The sequence below is a fragment of the Bos indicus genome, chromosome 10 (genome assembly GCF_029378745.1).
Source record: "Bos indicus isolate NIAB-ARS_2022 breed Sahiwal x Tharparkar chromosome 10, NIAB-ARS_B.indTharparkar_mat_pri_1.0, whole genome shotgun sequence".
Lineage (NCBI taxonomy): Eukaryota > Metazoa > Chordata > Mammalia > Artiodactyla > Bovidae > Bos > Bos indicus.
Window position 1 is genome coordinate 67,278,319 of NC_091769.1, and position 16,508 is coordinate 67,294,826.

Sequence of the window (16,508 nt, forward strand, 5' to 3'; positions counted from 1 at the left end):
AATTTTTTTCTAAAGTTTTCTTTTACTCTTCTGGGTAGCATGTTTCTCTTTATTTGGCTTTTACACATTTTTTGGAGTTTACTCCAAGTTATTTTATCTTTTCCCACCATATTTTCTAAATGGCTGCTGTTTGTATACAGGACTGTTACTGGTTTCATAATTTTGCTTCCAACTACCTGACTGAATTTTCATATCTGTAATATTTTTCCCTCAGTTGATTTTCTTGAGATACAAGCATTTTCTTGTATACATTCTCCTTCTCTTCTTTCAAATGTCTCATATCCTTCCATTGTCTAACTGTATCAGCAAGTATCCCCAAAATGTTAAACACTAGTAGTAAAAGTTGACATAACAAGACTGTTTCCATAGTTTCATTTAGAAAAATAAAGGGAAAAAAAATAGAAAAAAAGACAAAAGTTGAAATGTTTCTTAAAACTTTTTAATAATGATTAATTGGCTTTTAGCTCTAAAATTGATAGAATAAATGAAATAGTTACAATTAAAAAAACTATTCTTACACTCAAAGACAACAAGGACCAAAACATATAAATAAAACAAAGGTTGAAAAATAAGAGTCACTCACCTTCCCACTTTTTGGCTGCCAAGCAAGTCTGCAGATTGATTTTGCATTTACCACATCATTGCATTTTTGTAGCAATGGCCAACTAATAGGACATGTCTGATTAAAAAAAAAAAAAAAACAGGAAAATCTAAGTCTTCTGACTGAAAAATAATCATTTTAAATAAATAAAAATGCAAAATAAAATGCAAAATAAAAATGTTTCCCTTTATGAAAACTCTCCCCAAAAGATAAGCAGCACTAAATACATTTAATAAGTGGTTTCTTCAAACTGATATATCACTCAGAAAAAAGCAACTTAATTCACTTTAACCTAATTATAATACAGTATTCGATTTACCTAAGTTCCTTTAAGTTTTTCAGAATTACAAAGTGCACGAGTCTTAAATAATTAACTCAATAAGAGTATTTCCTATGTAGAAGAAGCAAACAATATACTCACTGAATAAACACAAACAAAAACACCCAATACATTAAAATCTTAAAGTAATTATGAAAAGAAACTTGAGAGATCTACTGTAAAATGTCAAGCTGTCAAAATCAATTCTTTTAAATAGTTCAAACATGAGGGAAGGGACTGTGGCTATGAGCTGAAGTATATCTGTAGGGGATGTTTTTCTCATCAGCCACATCATCCCCACAAATGCCAAGCCTCCTCTGATTGCCTCAGGAAGAATTAATTGTTCCTTCTGCCGATCCAGAAAGCATTTTCTTCATACGTCTTTTAAAACTACTATCAGGCTGGGTTAGAATAAATTGTGCGACTCTCCAAATCAAGTGTGGCCCATGTCTTATTTTTGAATCCCCAACATCTAGGGACCAAAATATGGTAATTAGTTTGTAAATATATAATGATCAAATTTCCCTTACTGACTTACCAAACCTAAAAATGAAATATAAATCTATAATTTCCTTTGTGATTGGGTACAAAATCAATTAGTCTTCAACATATTTATTTTTGAATAGATTACTGTGGAATTCAATCACAAAACCAGTATTTTATGCTACTGAAGAGAAATGAACTATGAAGGAAAAGAATTACTAATTTGGCCCAATAATACATTATGTAACACCCAATACATGAACAAATAGGCAAACAGTTTTAAATTCAAATTGATGAGTTTACCTGATCTGAAATTTGCCACACTTTGACAGATCCATCACAACTAGATGATGCCTGCAGGAATAAAACAATAGATTTCTCTATAAGTTAGAGCCATAATACTATATGGAAACTGGTTCAAACAGGCTTATATCAATTGCATGAAATTTTATGCTAATTTTCTTACAGCTTTAAACATATTCACCAAAAAATGCAAAAAGAGGAGAAAAAATGATTACCAGAAAGATGTTCTTAGGGTCAAAGGAAAGACTTAAAACAGGGGCATCATGTCCTCGAAATGTTTTCTGTTGGCTGCAATCCATCACATCCACAATTTTGACTAGAAAGTCACTAAGAACAAAAAGAGTAATGTATATCAATAAATGTCAATGCAAAAGGCTCTCAAAAGCTATGACCCAAATATTTCAAAAAACACAAGAGTAAATGCCATCATTTCTTTGTAGCAACATGTGAAATCTGGCATGCATATCTAATAACTTATCTTTTAGTTTTGCTCTATGCTGCTGCTGCTAAGTTGCTTCAGTCGTGTCCGACTCTGTGCGACCCCATAGACGGCAGTCCACCAGGCTCTCCCGTCCCTGGAATTCTCCAGGCAAGAACACTGGAGTGGGTTGCCATTTCCTTCTCCAGTGCATGAAAGTGAAGTCGCTCAGTCGTGTCCGACTCTTCGAGACCCCATGGACTGCAGCCTATCAGGCTCCTCCGTCCACGGGATTTTCCAGGCAAGAGTACTGGAGTGGGTTGCCACTGCCTTCTCCTTCTGCTCTATAAAGATGCTATAAAACATAACTCAAGGTTTCCTATATGTTAAATACAAATACTTTTAGGAAGTGGCTTCCTTAGTTAAATCTTAAGCTTCTATTATTTGCTAATCTAATTACGGTAATAATCACTTTTAAAGGCACTATGCCAGCACTGCTCTCGTGGTCCAGTGGTTAAGAATCTGCCTTGCAATGCAAAGGACACTGGTCTGACCCCTGGTCTGGAAAGATCTCAAATGCTGTGCAGCAATTAAGCCCTCGAGCCACAACTACCCACACCGAACTACTAAAGCCCACTCGCCCTAGAGCCCACGCTCTGCAACAAAAGAAGCCGCCACGATGAGAAGTACACACATCCCAACAAACAGCCGCCCCTGCTTGCCACAACCAGAGAAAACCGGTGTTCTGCAACAAAGACCCACGATAGCCAAAAAATTAAGTAAATCTTTAAAAAAAAAAAAGGCACTAGGCCTTTTACTCCAACTCAGCAATTCACCAATTACACTTTCTTCCTATGACAAATAAGCATCAAGAGAAACAAAAATCCTAACTGTACAGTGTAGGTTCTACCTAAAATAATTTTTTAAATTTTATATCCAACTATCATCTTTCTTCAGTCTTTTCCAATATTTACTTAGTAGGCTGTCAACAAAGCAATATACCTCAATTCACAAAGAAGCACAAGTTTATCAAAAACCTTTACCAGAAAAAAAGACTAAAATATAATAATTAAGTAACAACAACAAAGAAGGACCAGAGTCCTGAAAATGTTACCCTGAGTCCAATGAATGAGGCCATTTTGTTCTAGTATTATTTCATTTTCTGATACCAAAGAGCCTTACCTAGATCCAGCAGCAATTTTTGTACCATCCCCATTAAAGACCACATGGTTTGCATTTGTGGTGAAGCGAGTCAATATTCCATCCGGAATTCCTTCAGGAAATGTGTGCACTTGAATAGTATTGTTAGATACTGCAGTGACCAATTTTCCATTCTAAAAGAAAAATAAAAGAAACACTGGTAAAAATGAATTAATTGGGAGTCCCTCGGTAGTTAAATATCCTGTAAAAAACAACAACAACAACAAAAAATTTACAAATGTAATCCATGTTAAGAGAAAAATAGTCACTCAATGTACAACTTTTCTGAAATAGCTATTGGTGAGAAAAACTTATTTGCTGTCTTTAGAAAATTTAATTCCCCCTTCATCAGCCCAACTTTTAGCCTCTGATTTTTCTTGTACTTCTGCCAAGAAAAATAATTAAACAGTGTTTCATGGATTCCCAAATGTCACAAAAAAAGAGACTCTGAAAGAAAACATAGCCAGTCTCAATGAGGGAACAGCACAATGGACACACTATCAGTGCTGCCCTGCTTCCGGAAAACAAACATCAGATGTCTTTTTGGAACAGGGTGAAGTCTAAATGCAGAATTCACTGCTCCCTTTTTTTAAAGCACGCCACGTAGCAGGCAGGATCTTAGTTCCCTAACTAGGCACTGAACCCAGGTCCCCTGTAATGGAAGTGTAGTGTTTATTTAGTATTATAAAAACACCTGTATACATAGAAAATTTTAGGATCTGAATATGATCAGCAGACACTGTTGTTCTGCAGAGCTTTTAGCTAAGAATCATAAAAGGTTAAGGATCTGCCCTACCACCTTAATTTTTATTACTTATCCAGGAAGAATTAAGTCCTGATGGGTGACTCATAGTCTACCAACCCCACACACAATTTAAAATATCATATGGTCAATTTTTTAATTTATATTAAATAATAACTGCCAAAAGACTCAAGTTTGTTAATGAACTTACTTTATCCTACAGCAATAGGTCTTAGCCATATTTGCATACTTAGGACCTCTCAGCTTATCTGCAGCATCTGCTCCCATTCTAATGGGAAAAGAACCTGGTAATACAATGGCAAGTTACCATACAGCAGTATTTGGGGAGATGTATCCATCTGTTCAAACAACGGTACAGCCAATTCAAATTTGAACTGTGATAAACACCTCTGAGTTCAATTACTGGAACACTGGTGAAAAATACTGTTTATGCCTGTTTGCAACTACTGTATATAATTAAAAACCCACAATAAACTAAATTGATAATGTTGAAGATAAGCTAACAATAATTTAAATGTGAAAACAAGAAGAGAATTAACAAAAAACTATAACCAACTCAACACAACACTGATGGTGCAAAGTGTTCTTTGGCCAAACTGTTAAAACACCAACTATTTATTTATGTGCATGGGCAGAAATTCTGCAACCTGCCTATTCTTTACTTTGCAGACAGATTTCTTTGTAGAATACTAAGCATCCTCAGTTATCTCCAGTAAAGAATCTTGGTAGTTCTTTAACACAACTTTAACTAGCCCTCTATTCATGTGAAAATGTTAAAATACATAACTACACTAACTCCCTTGCAAGGCCGGAATAAAGGCCTTGCTCTGAAGTCATTTTCAAACAAATCTATTAGGAAATCAACTCACTACCAGTATATAATGTCAACTAGTAAAAATGAAAGAAAAAAAAGAAACCATTCAAAGGATCAGAGCTGTGTTCTGGATCAGGTCAAGACTATTCTTTTTCTTGGTACATAGGAAGGAAGGAACCCCAGTAAAGGATGACTTGGGCCCATTGTGTTCCTTACTAGCCATCTGACCTTCCTCTGAGCTTTGATTTTCCCAGAGAAAAAAAGGACACTGTAAAATGTAAAAAAGACACTGTAAAAAAAAAAAAAATACTAAGCAATTACTAACAATAGTTAACTACTCACAGATACATTGATATATCCCACTTTTACTATTTTGAGGGTGGTACTCTTTTTCTGCTTTGTTCTCAATTAAAGCACCTAATTATATTTTCCTTATAACCAATTATGCTTTAAATGAAATACATTGCAAAACTGTCAACTTTGCATGGCTATTTGGAAACATCTTTTCATTGAAGTATTGGGTTACCAAAAAGTTCATTCAGGCTTTTATTTACGTTATTGAGACAGCTAAAGCTTAGGCGGGTTTATAGGGAGTCCAAGGACCCTCAAGGAGGAGGAGAAGACCAACATTCTATACATTCTTTTGCCTTAAAGCATCTAGTCACATAGACTCCACAAACAATACATCTTGCTCATGTGTATGTTTTTTTCTTCTTTTTTTAACTCCATGTTAATGATTATAATGGTAACCACATATCTTGTCTGAGAACCTGTTTTTCCCTCAAGACTTACACAGTGAAAATATATCTAGCCCAAGGACATGTTGTAGGAATACATCCCCCCTAGCTAATCCTGTGCTGGTGTTATCTCAAGAGTATGTTATGGGGGGAAAAAGGTCCAATAGAGCTTTTACAACCTTGAAAACGTTTTTTGATTTATTCTTGGTGACTAATTAAAAGTATGTAACGCTCTGCTCAAACTGATGACAAGGGTATTTTCTCTACCTCCTTCTGATGTCTACGTCAGAAACTCTCTCTGCTCCTTTTCAATAAACTCTCTTTGCCACAAGCCTTGAGTGATTTCTGTTATTTCCATGAGGAATTCCTCTCCCCACAAGAGCCATGAGCTAGGTAGAACATGGCCTGCACTCTGTGGCTTCACCACATCAGGACTGATTTTGTCTCATTATGGAAAACCAGAATGAACTCTGAGGCCAACCCTACACGGCCAACCCTATACTATAAATTCCATTCCTAAAGCCAAACATTTTAGCACTTAACATGGGACGTCTAGTGGGCCGAATGATGTTGATGCTCAGTCCCTAAGCTCTGTCTGACTCTTTGCGACCCCATGGATTGCAGCACACGAGGCTTCTCTGTCCTCCACTATCTCCCAGAGTTTGCACTGCTCAAATTCATGTCCACCAACTTCGTGAGGCTATCTAACCATCTCATCCTCTGCCATCCCCCTCTCCTTTTGCTGTCAATCTTGCCCAGCATCAGGGTCTTTTCCAATGAGTCCACTCTTTGCATCAGGTGGCCAAAGTATAGGAGTTTTAGCTTCAGCATCAGTTCTTCCATTGACTATTCAGGATTGATTTCCTTTAGGATTGACTGATTTGATCTCTTTATAGTCCAAGGGACCCTCAAGTCTTCTGCAGATCATAATTTTAAAGCATCAGTTCTTCAGTGTTCAGTCTTCTTTATGGTCCAACTCTCACATTAGTACATGGCTATTGGAAAAATCATAGCTTTGACTCTATGGACCTTTGATTATATGCCTGTTTTTGAATATGCTCTTTAGGTTTATCATAGTTTTCCTTCCACAAGCAAAAGCATCTTTTAATTTCATGGCTGCAGTCACCATTGCAGTGATTTTGGAGCCCAAGAAAAGAAAATTTGTCACTGCTTCCACTTTTTCCACTTCCATTTGTCATGAAGTGATGGGACCAGATGCCACGATCTTAAGTTTCTTTAGTGTTGAGTTTCAAGCCAGTTTTTTCAATCTCCTCTATCACACTCATCAAGAGCTCTTTAGTTTCTTTTCACTTTCTGCCATTAAAGTTGTATGATCTGCATCCTGCTTATCTGAGGCTGTTGATATTTCTTCCGGCAATCTTGATCCCAGCTTGGGATTCATCCAACCCAGCATTTCGCATGATATACTCTTCATGGAAGTTTAAGCAGGGTGACAATATATAGCCTTGTACTCCTTTCCTAATTTCGAACCAGTTGTTCCATGTCTGGCTCTAACTGTTGCTTCTTGACTTGCATACAAGTTTCTGAGTAGACAGGTAAGGTGGTCTGGTATTCCCAACTCTTTAGGAATTTTCCAGATTGCTGTTATCCACACAGTCAAAGTCATTAGTGTAGTCAATGAAGCAGAAGTAGATGCCTTTCTGAACTCCCTTGTTTTCTCCATGATCCAACAAGTGTTGGCAATTTGATCTCTGGCTCCTCTGCCTCTTCAAAACCCAGTTTATACACATCTGGAAGTTCTCGGTTCATATACTGTCAAAGCCTAGCTTGAAGGATTTTGGGCATAACCTTGCTATGATTTAGCTCATATTTAATGTACAACAGTCATTTATATTTTTCTCCTGGGAAGATATTTTCTATCCTATATGACTACTTAAAAAAGAATATGTAAATAAGACCATCTCATCTACCTTAATGAGTCTAGGTTTGAAAAATATATGAATTCTACAGAAAGATTCTTTTTTCTATCCAAATACAATACACTTAACTCAAAATTCATTAAAAATAAAAACTCAGATACTTAGTTTGCAAAGTCCTTCTGAAAACATAGCTCCATTCTCCAAGGAACCTATATCTCATTCCCATATTTACTTTAAATAAAACATTAGAAATACGAAATAAGTCTGTATCTTGAAGTTAATGAAACAGTCCTTTTTTCCAGTACAATTTCTCAAGTTAGTGAGCTAAAATTTTGAAAATATATTGTTAATTTTCAAAGGAAAACAGGAACATTTAAAACTCTAAAGATAAGGTATAATTTCTTGCTTATATTTTAACTGGCTCACTGTCACTATCCATTAATCACCTTTTATAAACCACTCAGATTTTACCTGTAAAAATGTTAGGCAAATTATGGCATTATTACACATTTTAAAATATTATTTCATAATAAAAAATGTATCTGCATTCAGAACTTCTATAAAAATATTTTTCATCCAAACATCACATGGCAGTGTCATTTCATATCAATTGCTGTAATTGTTTTTAATACCTTTAAAGCACATGAATATGCTTTTTCTCCAACATTAATGGACTTAGGGTCATCATCATCCAAATCTTCCCAAATCCTCACATCACCATCACTTCCACAAGTTACAATACAGCTGTGAAGGAAACACACTCATTAAAAAGTCACCCAGTTTTAGGTTTATTAATTTTTTTGGAATGTTACTTTATCTCTTTTTTAATTAAATCAAGGTAACAGCCAATGTTTCCTTATTTTATATACATTAACCTCGATAACAAGGACGGTTAACTTCTCATTCTATAAAATAAATGTAAGTTTATGTTCTCTACAGTTTCTCCTTGGCATAAAATTATTTAGATATCTGCAATAATGTAAGAAAAGTGAAACATGTAATCTCTGTAACAACAGGGACAGGGACCAGGTCTACTTTGCTTACCATTGTGCCTACAGCACAAAGCAGTCTATGACAGAAGCTTTGATAAATGTTGAATGAATAAATGGATGAATGCAAAAGCTCAATTATCCAAAGCTGATTATTCAAGTGGCTATCTGTCATCTCTCAAATCTTATTTTCTGAGTGCTGTTATTCATTTGTTATGTCCTCTCTAGACACAACAGTAAATAAAATACAAAAATAAAATGGTAAATGGCAAAGAGTAGTCATATAAAAAACTATGGATGGAGGCTTCCCTGGTGGCTCAGTGGTAAAGAAGCCACCTACCAATGCAGGAGACACAGGTTTGATCCCTGATCTAGGAGGAACCCACATGCAGCAGAGCAACTAAGCCCATGCACTACAACTACTGAGCCTGTGCTCCAGAGCCCAGGAGTGCCACTCTACTGAGTTCATACTGAGCATACTGAAGCCCATGCTCCTCAACAAGAGGGCTCCACAATGAGAAGCCTGTGCACCACAACTAGAGTAGCTCCTACTTGTAACAACCGGAGAAAAGCCCACACAGCAATGAAGACCCAGCACAGCCAAAAATAAAAACAAAACTATGGATGTTCAGAAGAAAAAAATTAATTTCCACTTGGAAAGTCAGAAGGGTTCATAAGAAAAGGACAGGTAGGACTGGATATGCTGAGATTGGTAAAAAGGACAGTTTCAAACAGACAATACTACATTAATCAAAATAAGAAATTAGTAAAGCACAGGGGAGTTTACATGGAGCAGGCATGCCAGGAAACTGAGGGGGAAAAAAGCAGATTGACTTTAACACCAGAGTAAGGAGTCTGGATTTGGTTCTATAAGAAATAAATAAGAGGACTATAAGTCCCAGTTTGCCCTGGACATTCTTGATTTATGCACCCAGCTGATTTGGCATTTATCCTATTTTTTTGCTTTAAAATATATTAGTATTAGTTGCATTAAAATATGTCCTAATTTTTCACTTTAAAACACATTAGTACTAGTTGTATCAAAATTGGTGAATTTGACAGACTTCTTTTCCCTTTCAGTTTCTGCCATGATCTTGTTTGTGGTGTAACAAGTGCCGTGAACAGAGTTCTCACCTCAACATTTAGGTAAATCTGCAAGACAACCACTGATAATCCATCTCTCCCTCTCCAACCCTTTCTTGATATAACATAACACCTCTTTTCAAAGACAACAGGTGTTAACTGATAAAAAAATTTTTAATGTTTTGTCACCAACTTTTTTACAAAAAAATTGTCTTGAAAGTTTTTGAATAGTAGTATGTTACAGATCTATTAAAAAGAACAATTTGCCAATCACTAATTAATTAAAAAAAACTGTACTTTATTTTGAAACCCTTCTTCCCATTCTCAAAGGTGTCCTAGGTTAGATGATAAATGAAGAAATCCACAATAAGTTTTTAAGCAAAGGACTAATTCTATCACACCTTTATCCTCTCTCCCACAGCAATGCTCTTTCCCTAATCTAACCACCCCTTCCTAACCCTTCCAGTGGGCCTCATGAGAGTCATGGTCAGGCACCAGCAAAATCAGCTTTTTTCTGAACATTCCTCTGAGAACACTGCTTCCTCTTCAGCCCTCTTAAGTGGTGGCTGACTTCTTTTCTATATCCATCCCTCTGGGACCCCACGTTATTACCCCGTCCATTCTATCGCCACACCCTACTCTCAGGGAAAAAAAAAAAGCCTGAAACTGTCATCAGACCAGCTACAAATTCTTCAAGAGAAATCCCTTGTTCCCTAACGATTTTTAGCAGAAGGCTCCTTATTATTCTCTAACACTATTCCTACTGCAATTCTGTATTTTCAATATCCATGTAGATGAAACCTCCTGATACTTGATCTTGTCCTCTATCCCATGTCAGACTCAAATTTTGTCTTTATCAACACTGCAATTGGTTCATAATCTGTTTCAAGCATCTTAATCACTTATTGTTTCACCTTATACCCTTAATATCCTAACTCCAACAATTTTTAAATTCTATCACAAGTCTATCTACAACCTAATGAAAGTACCTTTCCACTGTTTCTCATTCCTTCAAATTCTCACATACCTCCTAATCTAGTTCAGATTCACATTGTCACTAAAATGAATTCTTTGTGTTACACTCAAATAAATCCTTTGGCTTTCACTTTGTCTACCCAAAAAAAACCCCAACCCTGGTTAAACATCCAACTCACTGCCTATTAATAAATTTGCACTTACAGAACTAAATAGAACTGAAGGAAACACAGAACTAGATTATTTCATCCCAATCTAAATTCGTAACTATTAATTTGAATTAGGCCTTTAGTGCTGCCCTGTAATCCAATTACATTTCCCTAGTTCATTCAACTTACCTTCTCTACTAACCATCTATCTCATATCTACTCCTCTTTCTTCAAACCTCTACCTCCTATCCATTCTCAACTAATGACTTTCCTATTTCACTCAGAAAACAGAAACAGTCTACAGAAATTATCCACATGTTCTCCACATTCATTCTAGGTGCTCCTTTCCTCTATTTATAAAACTGACCGTGCTCCTATCTCTGGCCAATCCCTACTGCTTTTTACTCTACCATAGTGCCTCTCTTCCACTCAAAGACCATAGCCAGTCTCCTTCTTTTTATTCTAATATTGGCTTAACCCTCTTTTGGGTCCTCTCCACTGAAACATATGCTGTAATCTTTCTCACCTTAAAAGATCACCTTTCCTGACTTCACATTCCTATTCCACTACTCTTATTCTTTAAGTATCATCCTCATAAACTCCAATCCTTTTCTATTCTCCTAAATCATTGTAACAAAGCTTTTATTCTTACCACTCCATTAAAAAACAAAACAAATGAAAATACTCTCAAATTGACCCACCAGCAGAATTTGCCATAGTGTATTTCCTCCTCCTTAAAATATTTATTTGGCTTACTGATACCATTCTTGTCTCTTGATTTTCTACTTTTCTTGCAATCCCTTCTTATCTCTTTGGCTACACCTCCTTCTCCTTCTTCCTATCCTAATATTCTGGAGTGCCCAGGGCTTAGACCTACAATCTCTTAAAAAAAAATACATTCACTCCCTCCCTAGATGATTCCATCCAAGTTCACAGCATTAAATATCATTTACATATTGTCAACTCCCACATTGAGATTTCCAGCCGGGACCTCCATCCTTTACTTTTTCTAATTCATATTCAGTACTCCCATTTCATTTATGATTTCTAATTTCTCTTTTTTTGGTTGTTGTTCTTTCTCAAACCTTTATCAAATGTAGTATTTGTATACCTATATATATATGTAGTATGTATAATATATATATTAGAAAACTTATGAATTTTTGTCTAAAAATTTATGACATTTTGATTCCACTTGTTTGACTAAGTATGTATAGAATGCTAGATTTCTAATTTATATTCACTCAAAACTTTGATATAGTTCCATTTACTCTAGCATCTAGTATTAGTGGAAAAAGTCTATAAAGCTTATTATCTCAGTGATTTAAAAAAAAATTCTGAATGAGGCTTGAAACTTCTAATCCAATTCTGAGAATATAAAGACATACTATGTTGTAAAAAAAATAAATAAATAACATGTGACATAGTATTATAAAGCACAAATTTTGTTCAAATTTCACAAAATTTTATGCTAGTGTCCATTATTTGTTTTCATGCCTTATTCAAGATTCTACATTGTATTTAGTTGCGTTGAACAGCTTCAGCTACGTGCAACAAATTCTGATAAATTCTCTTTTCATTTGTACTCTTATAAATATTTTCTAATTTTCCTTATTATGGCCTCTTAGATACACCCATCATTTAAAAGTGGACAATTTCCAAATACACGGGGTTTTTTAAGTATTTTTGATATTAACTTCTCATTTAAATGCTTTCTTCTCTGTAATCACCCTCTTGTGTTTTTTTCAGTCTTTTAACTTTATTGAGGCTTTCAATGGCTTAAGTCAAAGGTCTTTCTTGGTAAATGCCACATTGCACTCGAAAATATGCGGGTTATTTTCAAATATCTTTTGATATGACTTCTAACATAATCCCACAGTGATGAGAACAGACTCCATACGATTTGAAAACTTCAGACCATGTAATTTTTGTACCTTGTTTTATGTCCCTGGATATGTTCCTGTGTCTCCAGTTTACAGTCTATGTGAATTTGAATAGAATTTGTATCCTGCTGTTGTGTGAAAATAGTATAAATCTTAACTTATGTTGAATTGGTTCAAAGTGCTTTTCAGGTCTACTATATACTTCTACTTTTCTGTCTATTCATCCTATTATTTTTTGAGAGTTTGATATTGAAAATCCAACTAAAATCTTAATTTATCTACTTAAAAAAATAACTGTAATACATAGAGGAACTATGTTATTTTGTTCTGTATTTTCCAAGTCTGCTGTAAATGTATTATCATAGTCTCATAATTAAAAAAAAAACCGACTCCTTTCCAAGGTGATCTCATCCAAGTTTATAGCGTTAAATATCATTTACGTATTGACAATCCCCACACTGAGATTTCCAGTCAGGACCACAATTCTGAATTCCAAGAGCTATCACCTAAAGATGCAGATTTCTATCTCAACCTCAGGTTTCTTCTCAGAGCTTTAGACCCATTTATCTAACTGCCAGGTGGCAATGGGGTTAAGAATCCACCTGTCAATGCAGGAGATGCAGAAGACACAGACTTGATCCCTGGGTCGGGAAGATCCCCTGAAAAATGAAACTGCAACCCACTCCAGTATTCTTGCCTGGAAAAATTCCAGGATAGAGAAGCCTGGCAGGTTACAGTCCATGGGGTCGCAAAGAGTTGGACACAACTGAGGGAAGTACTAAATCTCCAGCTGGATTTCTCAAAGAAATCTTACACTAATTAGGTTCAAATGCAAACTCACACTCTCCACTTCACAACCTCCGTTTCAAATATGTTTTGCGTTATTTCTGAATAGCCAATTACTTCCCCAAACATCCAGAAACGCAGTTTATCCCAAACACTTCCCTCTCCTTCATCCTTAGTATTTGATCCAGTCTGATGATTTTACCTTTTAAATATCTCCTGAATGCATTCTCTTTTCTCTATACCCATGTCTACTCTAGTCCAAGCTTCCATCACACTCAATGGAACTAATACAGATATCTCCTAACAGTCTCTCTGTATCCACTTCTGCTCCTTTTCCATTTCATCCTGTATGTATCTTTTCAAAAATGAGACAGATCACATTTCTTTGCTTCAAATATTTAATACCTTCCTACTGCTTTTAGGATAAAAATTAGATTCCTTAATAAAAAGCCCAGAAGGCCTTGAACCGGATGCCTACTCAATACCCTCACAAATTCAACTCTCATCAATCTCTGCAACACTTTAGCATGGCTAGCTTTCTTTCACTCCTTTAATAAAAACGTAGTGGGCTTCCCCGATAGCTCAGTTGAATCCGCCTGCAATGCAGGAGACCAGGTTCAATTCCTAGGTTGGGAAGATCTGCTGGAGAAGGGAAAGGCTACCCACTCTAGCATTCTTGGGCTTCCCTTGTGGCTCAGCTGATAAAGAATTTGCCTGCAATGCGGGAGACCTGGGTTCGATCCCTGGGTTAGGAAGATGCCCTGGAGAAGGGAAAGGCTACCCACTCCAGTATTCTGGCCTGGAGAATTCCATGGACTGTATAGTCCATGGGGTCACAAAGAGTCAGATGCGACTGAGCAACTTTCACTTTGACTTTCAAAAACGCTGTGGAATTAACCCCACTGGAACTTTTCAGTGTTCCCTCTCCCTGGAATGCCAATATCACCACCCCACTGCCACCATCATCCATCTCTTTATCCTTCTTAATGCCTACTCAGTCTTCAGATCTCATCTCAAGAAGTACTTCCTCAGAGATCCCTCCCTTCTGAAACTAGGCCAACTTTCCCCTCCTATATGCTTATTACTGCACATATCACTTAATAACTCTAACTGTAATTCTAAATGTATTTTTTGCAATTAATTTGTATTCTGTTTCTGTCAATCTACAAAGACTTTAAGGTCAATGAGGGAAAAGACTGTGCTTTGTTTGCACTATTTTATCTCTAGCACCCAGTGGAGTAGACATGCAATATTTTCTCAGTGAATCAACCAATACAGGAGTGACAGCAGAAGCCACACAACTGGACAGTGCTGCATAGGAATTCAGAAAGCTAAAAGGGAAGATGCGAGAGATATTCACACAGTGAGATATGGGGAAAACACTGTGGCTTATACATGATTTAACTTAAACTCCATACTACTTATATCAACCTGCCTTGCTGCTAAGTCACTTCAGTCATGTCCGACTCTGTGTGACCCCACAGACGGCAGCCCACCAGGCTCCCCCGTCCCTGGGATTCTCCAGGCAAGAACACTGGAGTGGGTTGCCATTTCCTTCTCCAATGCATGAAAGTGAAAAGTGAAAGTGAAGTCGCTCAGTGTCCGACTCTTAGTGACCCCATGGACTGCCGCCTACCAGGCTCCTCCGTCCACGGGATTTTCCAGGCAAGAGTACTGGAGTGGGGTGCCACTGCCAACCTGCCTTATGGCCTGTCAAATATACACTGTACACCTGCTTTAACCGATTAAAAAAAGAATATGTTGAAAAATTAAAATGGACTAATTGTAACTCAGGCATTCAAATTAGAGCTGGGTGGCCATTGTGGATATGGTTTCAAATACATTCCTGAATTGCTGAGAATTTGAATTTTCTGAACTGTATCAGATTCAAGGATATCACCAGCTGTTCTCAAAACAGTATCTGCTAGCAGCTGCCAACTGCAACCTTATAACTATACAATCATACTGGACTCCAACTAATCCTTACTTAACAAGCACCCTTACTTCTTGCCCACACCAATCATAATTCTGACAAACTACTCATGCAATTTTGCAATTTGTGCTGTTATAAGTCTCCTTCATTTTGTAGTTCAACAGAACACAATTCAAGTGCTTCTTTAATCTGTGTCTCCCGGGCTATAGTCTTTAGTTTGGCTCAAGTAAAACTCTTTCCTATTCCGAGTGTAGACTGTTAATTAGGATTATACCCCTCCAAGGGACTTGAATAATCCTGACAAAATATCACAAATTAGGAATCAAGCAGAGGAAATACGTTGGGGCGGGGGAAGCCTATCAAAAAGTTTCAAACAGTTTTAAAAAGCAAAGAGTATCACAAAAGGCCCTCCAAAAAGTTTGAATTAAACACTAAATTTGACAATCAGGCAGCTAGCATTCTGGCAAAATAACTAATAATGTGAGAGGCATAAAGGGGAATGTGGGGGAAAGCTCGTATCTTTCCAATTCCTCTGGAAGTAAGATTTCACACTCCTTAGCTTTCTTGATATACTAAAACCATGCTGGGCTGAATGAAACAGTAAATCTATGGACGACACATGTGCCATTTTGCATTTCAACCTTATTTCTATGTGGATGAGCCATTTTACGCAGCACTAGTTACATGACAAAGAATAATAACGAATATTCACACCTGAAACCTCGTTTTTGGTTCTCAAAGTACCTTACCTCCCAGAATCATCAAAACAGACATCTGTGTGTCCCTCTGTGTGTCCGTATCTCATGGGCTTCTGTGTGGTAGGCATTTTTTCCTTTACTTATCTGAAAATGTTTTATAAAAGTTAGTATTATTTTAAAGGACAAGAAAGCCGGGGGCTGATCGTAAAGAAGGGAGGTCAGTCTTCTGCGGGACACGCCCTCGGCAGCCCCTTACCCCCACCCGAGGGGCGCAAATAGGATATAGCGAAGGGTCCGTCCGACATAGGCAGGAAGAGAACACGCTTGTCTTCGATGGGCCGCACGGACGAGGCCAGCGAGGGGAGACTCACCTAGAGGACCGAACCTCCACAGCCGAGGAAAGGGACGGGGGAGCGAGCGCCGGCGCCGGCGCTTCCCGCGCTCGGCGTGGTCCCACACTGCGCCTGCGCTGGCCCGCCCACTCCCAGCGCGGT

The 16,508-nt window shown here is 37.1% G+C and overlaps 1 protein-coding gene across 2 annotated transcripts in view; it reads right to left on the reverse strand.

Annotated features, from left to right (window-relative positions):
* WDHD1 (WD repeat and HMG-box DNA binding protein 1) overlaps positions 1-16,508 on the reverse strand; it is a 53,631-nt gene extending 37,123 nt beyond the window's left edge. For both annotated transcript variants that reach the window (XM_019968954.2, XM_019968953.2), the window contains exons 1-7: positions 16,386-16,508; positions 16,066-16,158; positions 8,151-8,262; positions 3,307-3,458; positions 1,922-2,033; positions 1,707-1,757; positions 584-679 (exon numbers count right to left, since the gene is read on the reverse strand). In XM_019968954.2, the coding sequence (XP_019824513.2) occupies positions 584-679; positions 1,707-1,757; positions 1,922-2,033; positions 3,307-3,458; positions 8,151-8,262; positions 16,066-16,142 (600 nt within the window). In that variant the 5' untranslated portion in view covers positions 16,143-16,158; positions 16,386-16,508. The remainder of the gene's footprint in view (positions 1-583; positions 680-1,706; positions 1,758-1,921; positions 2,034-3,306; positions 3,459-8,150; positions 8,263-16,065; positions 16,159-16,385) is intronic.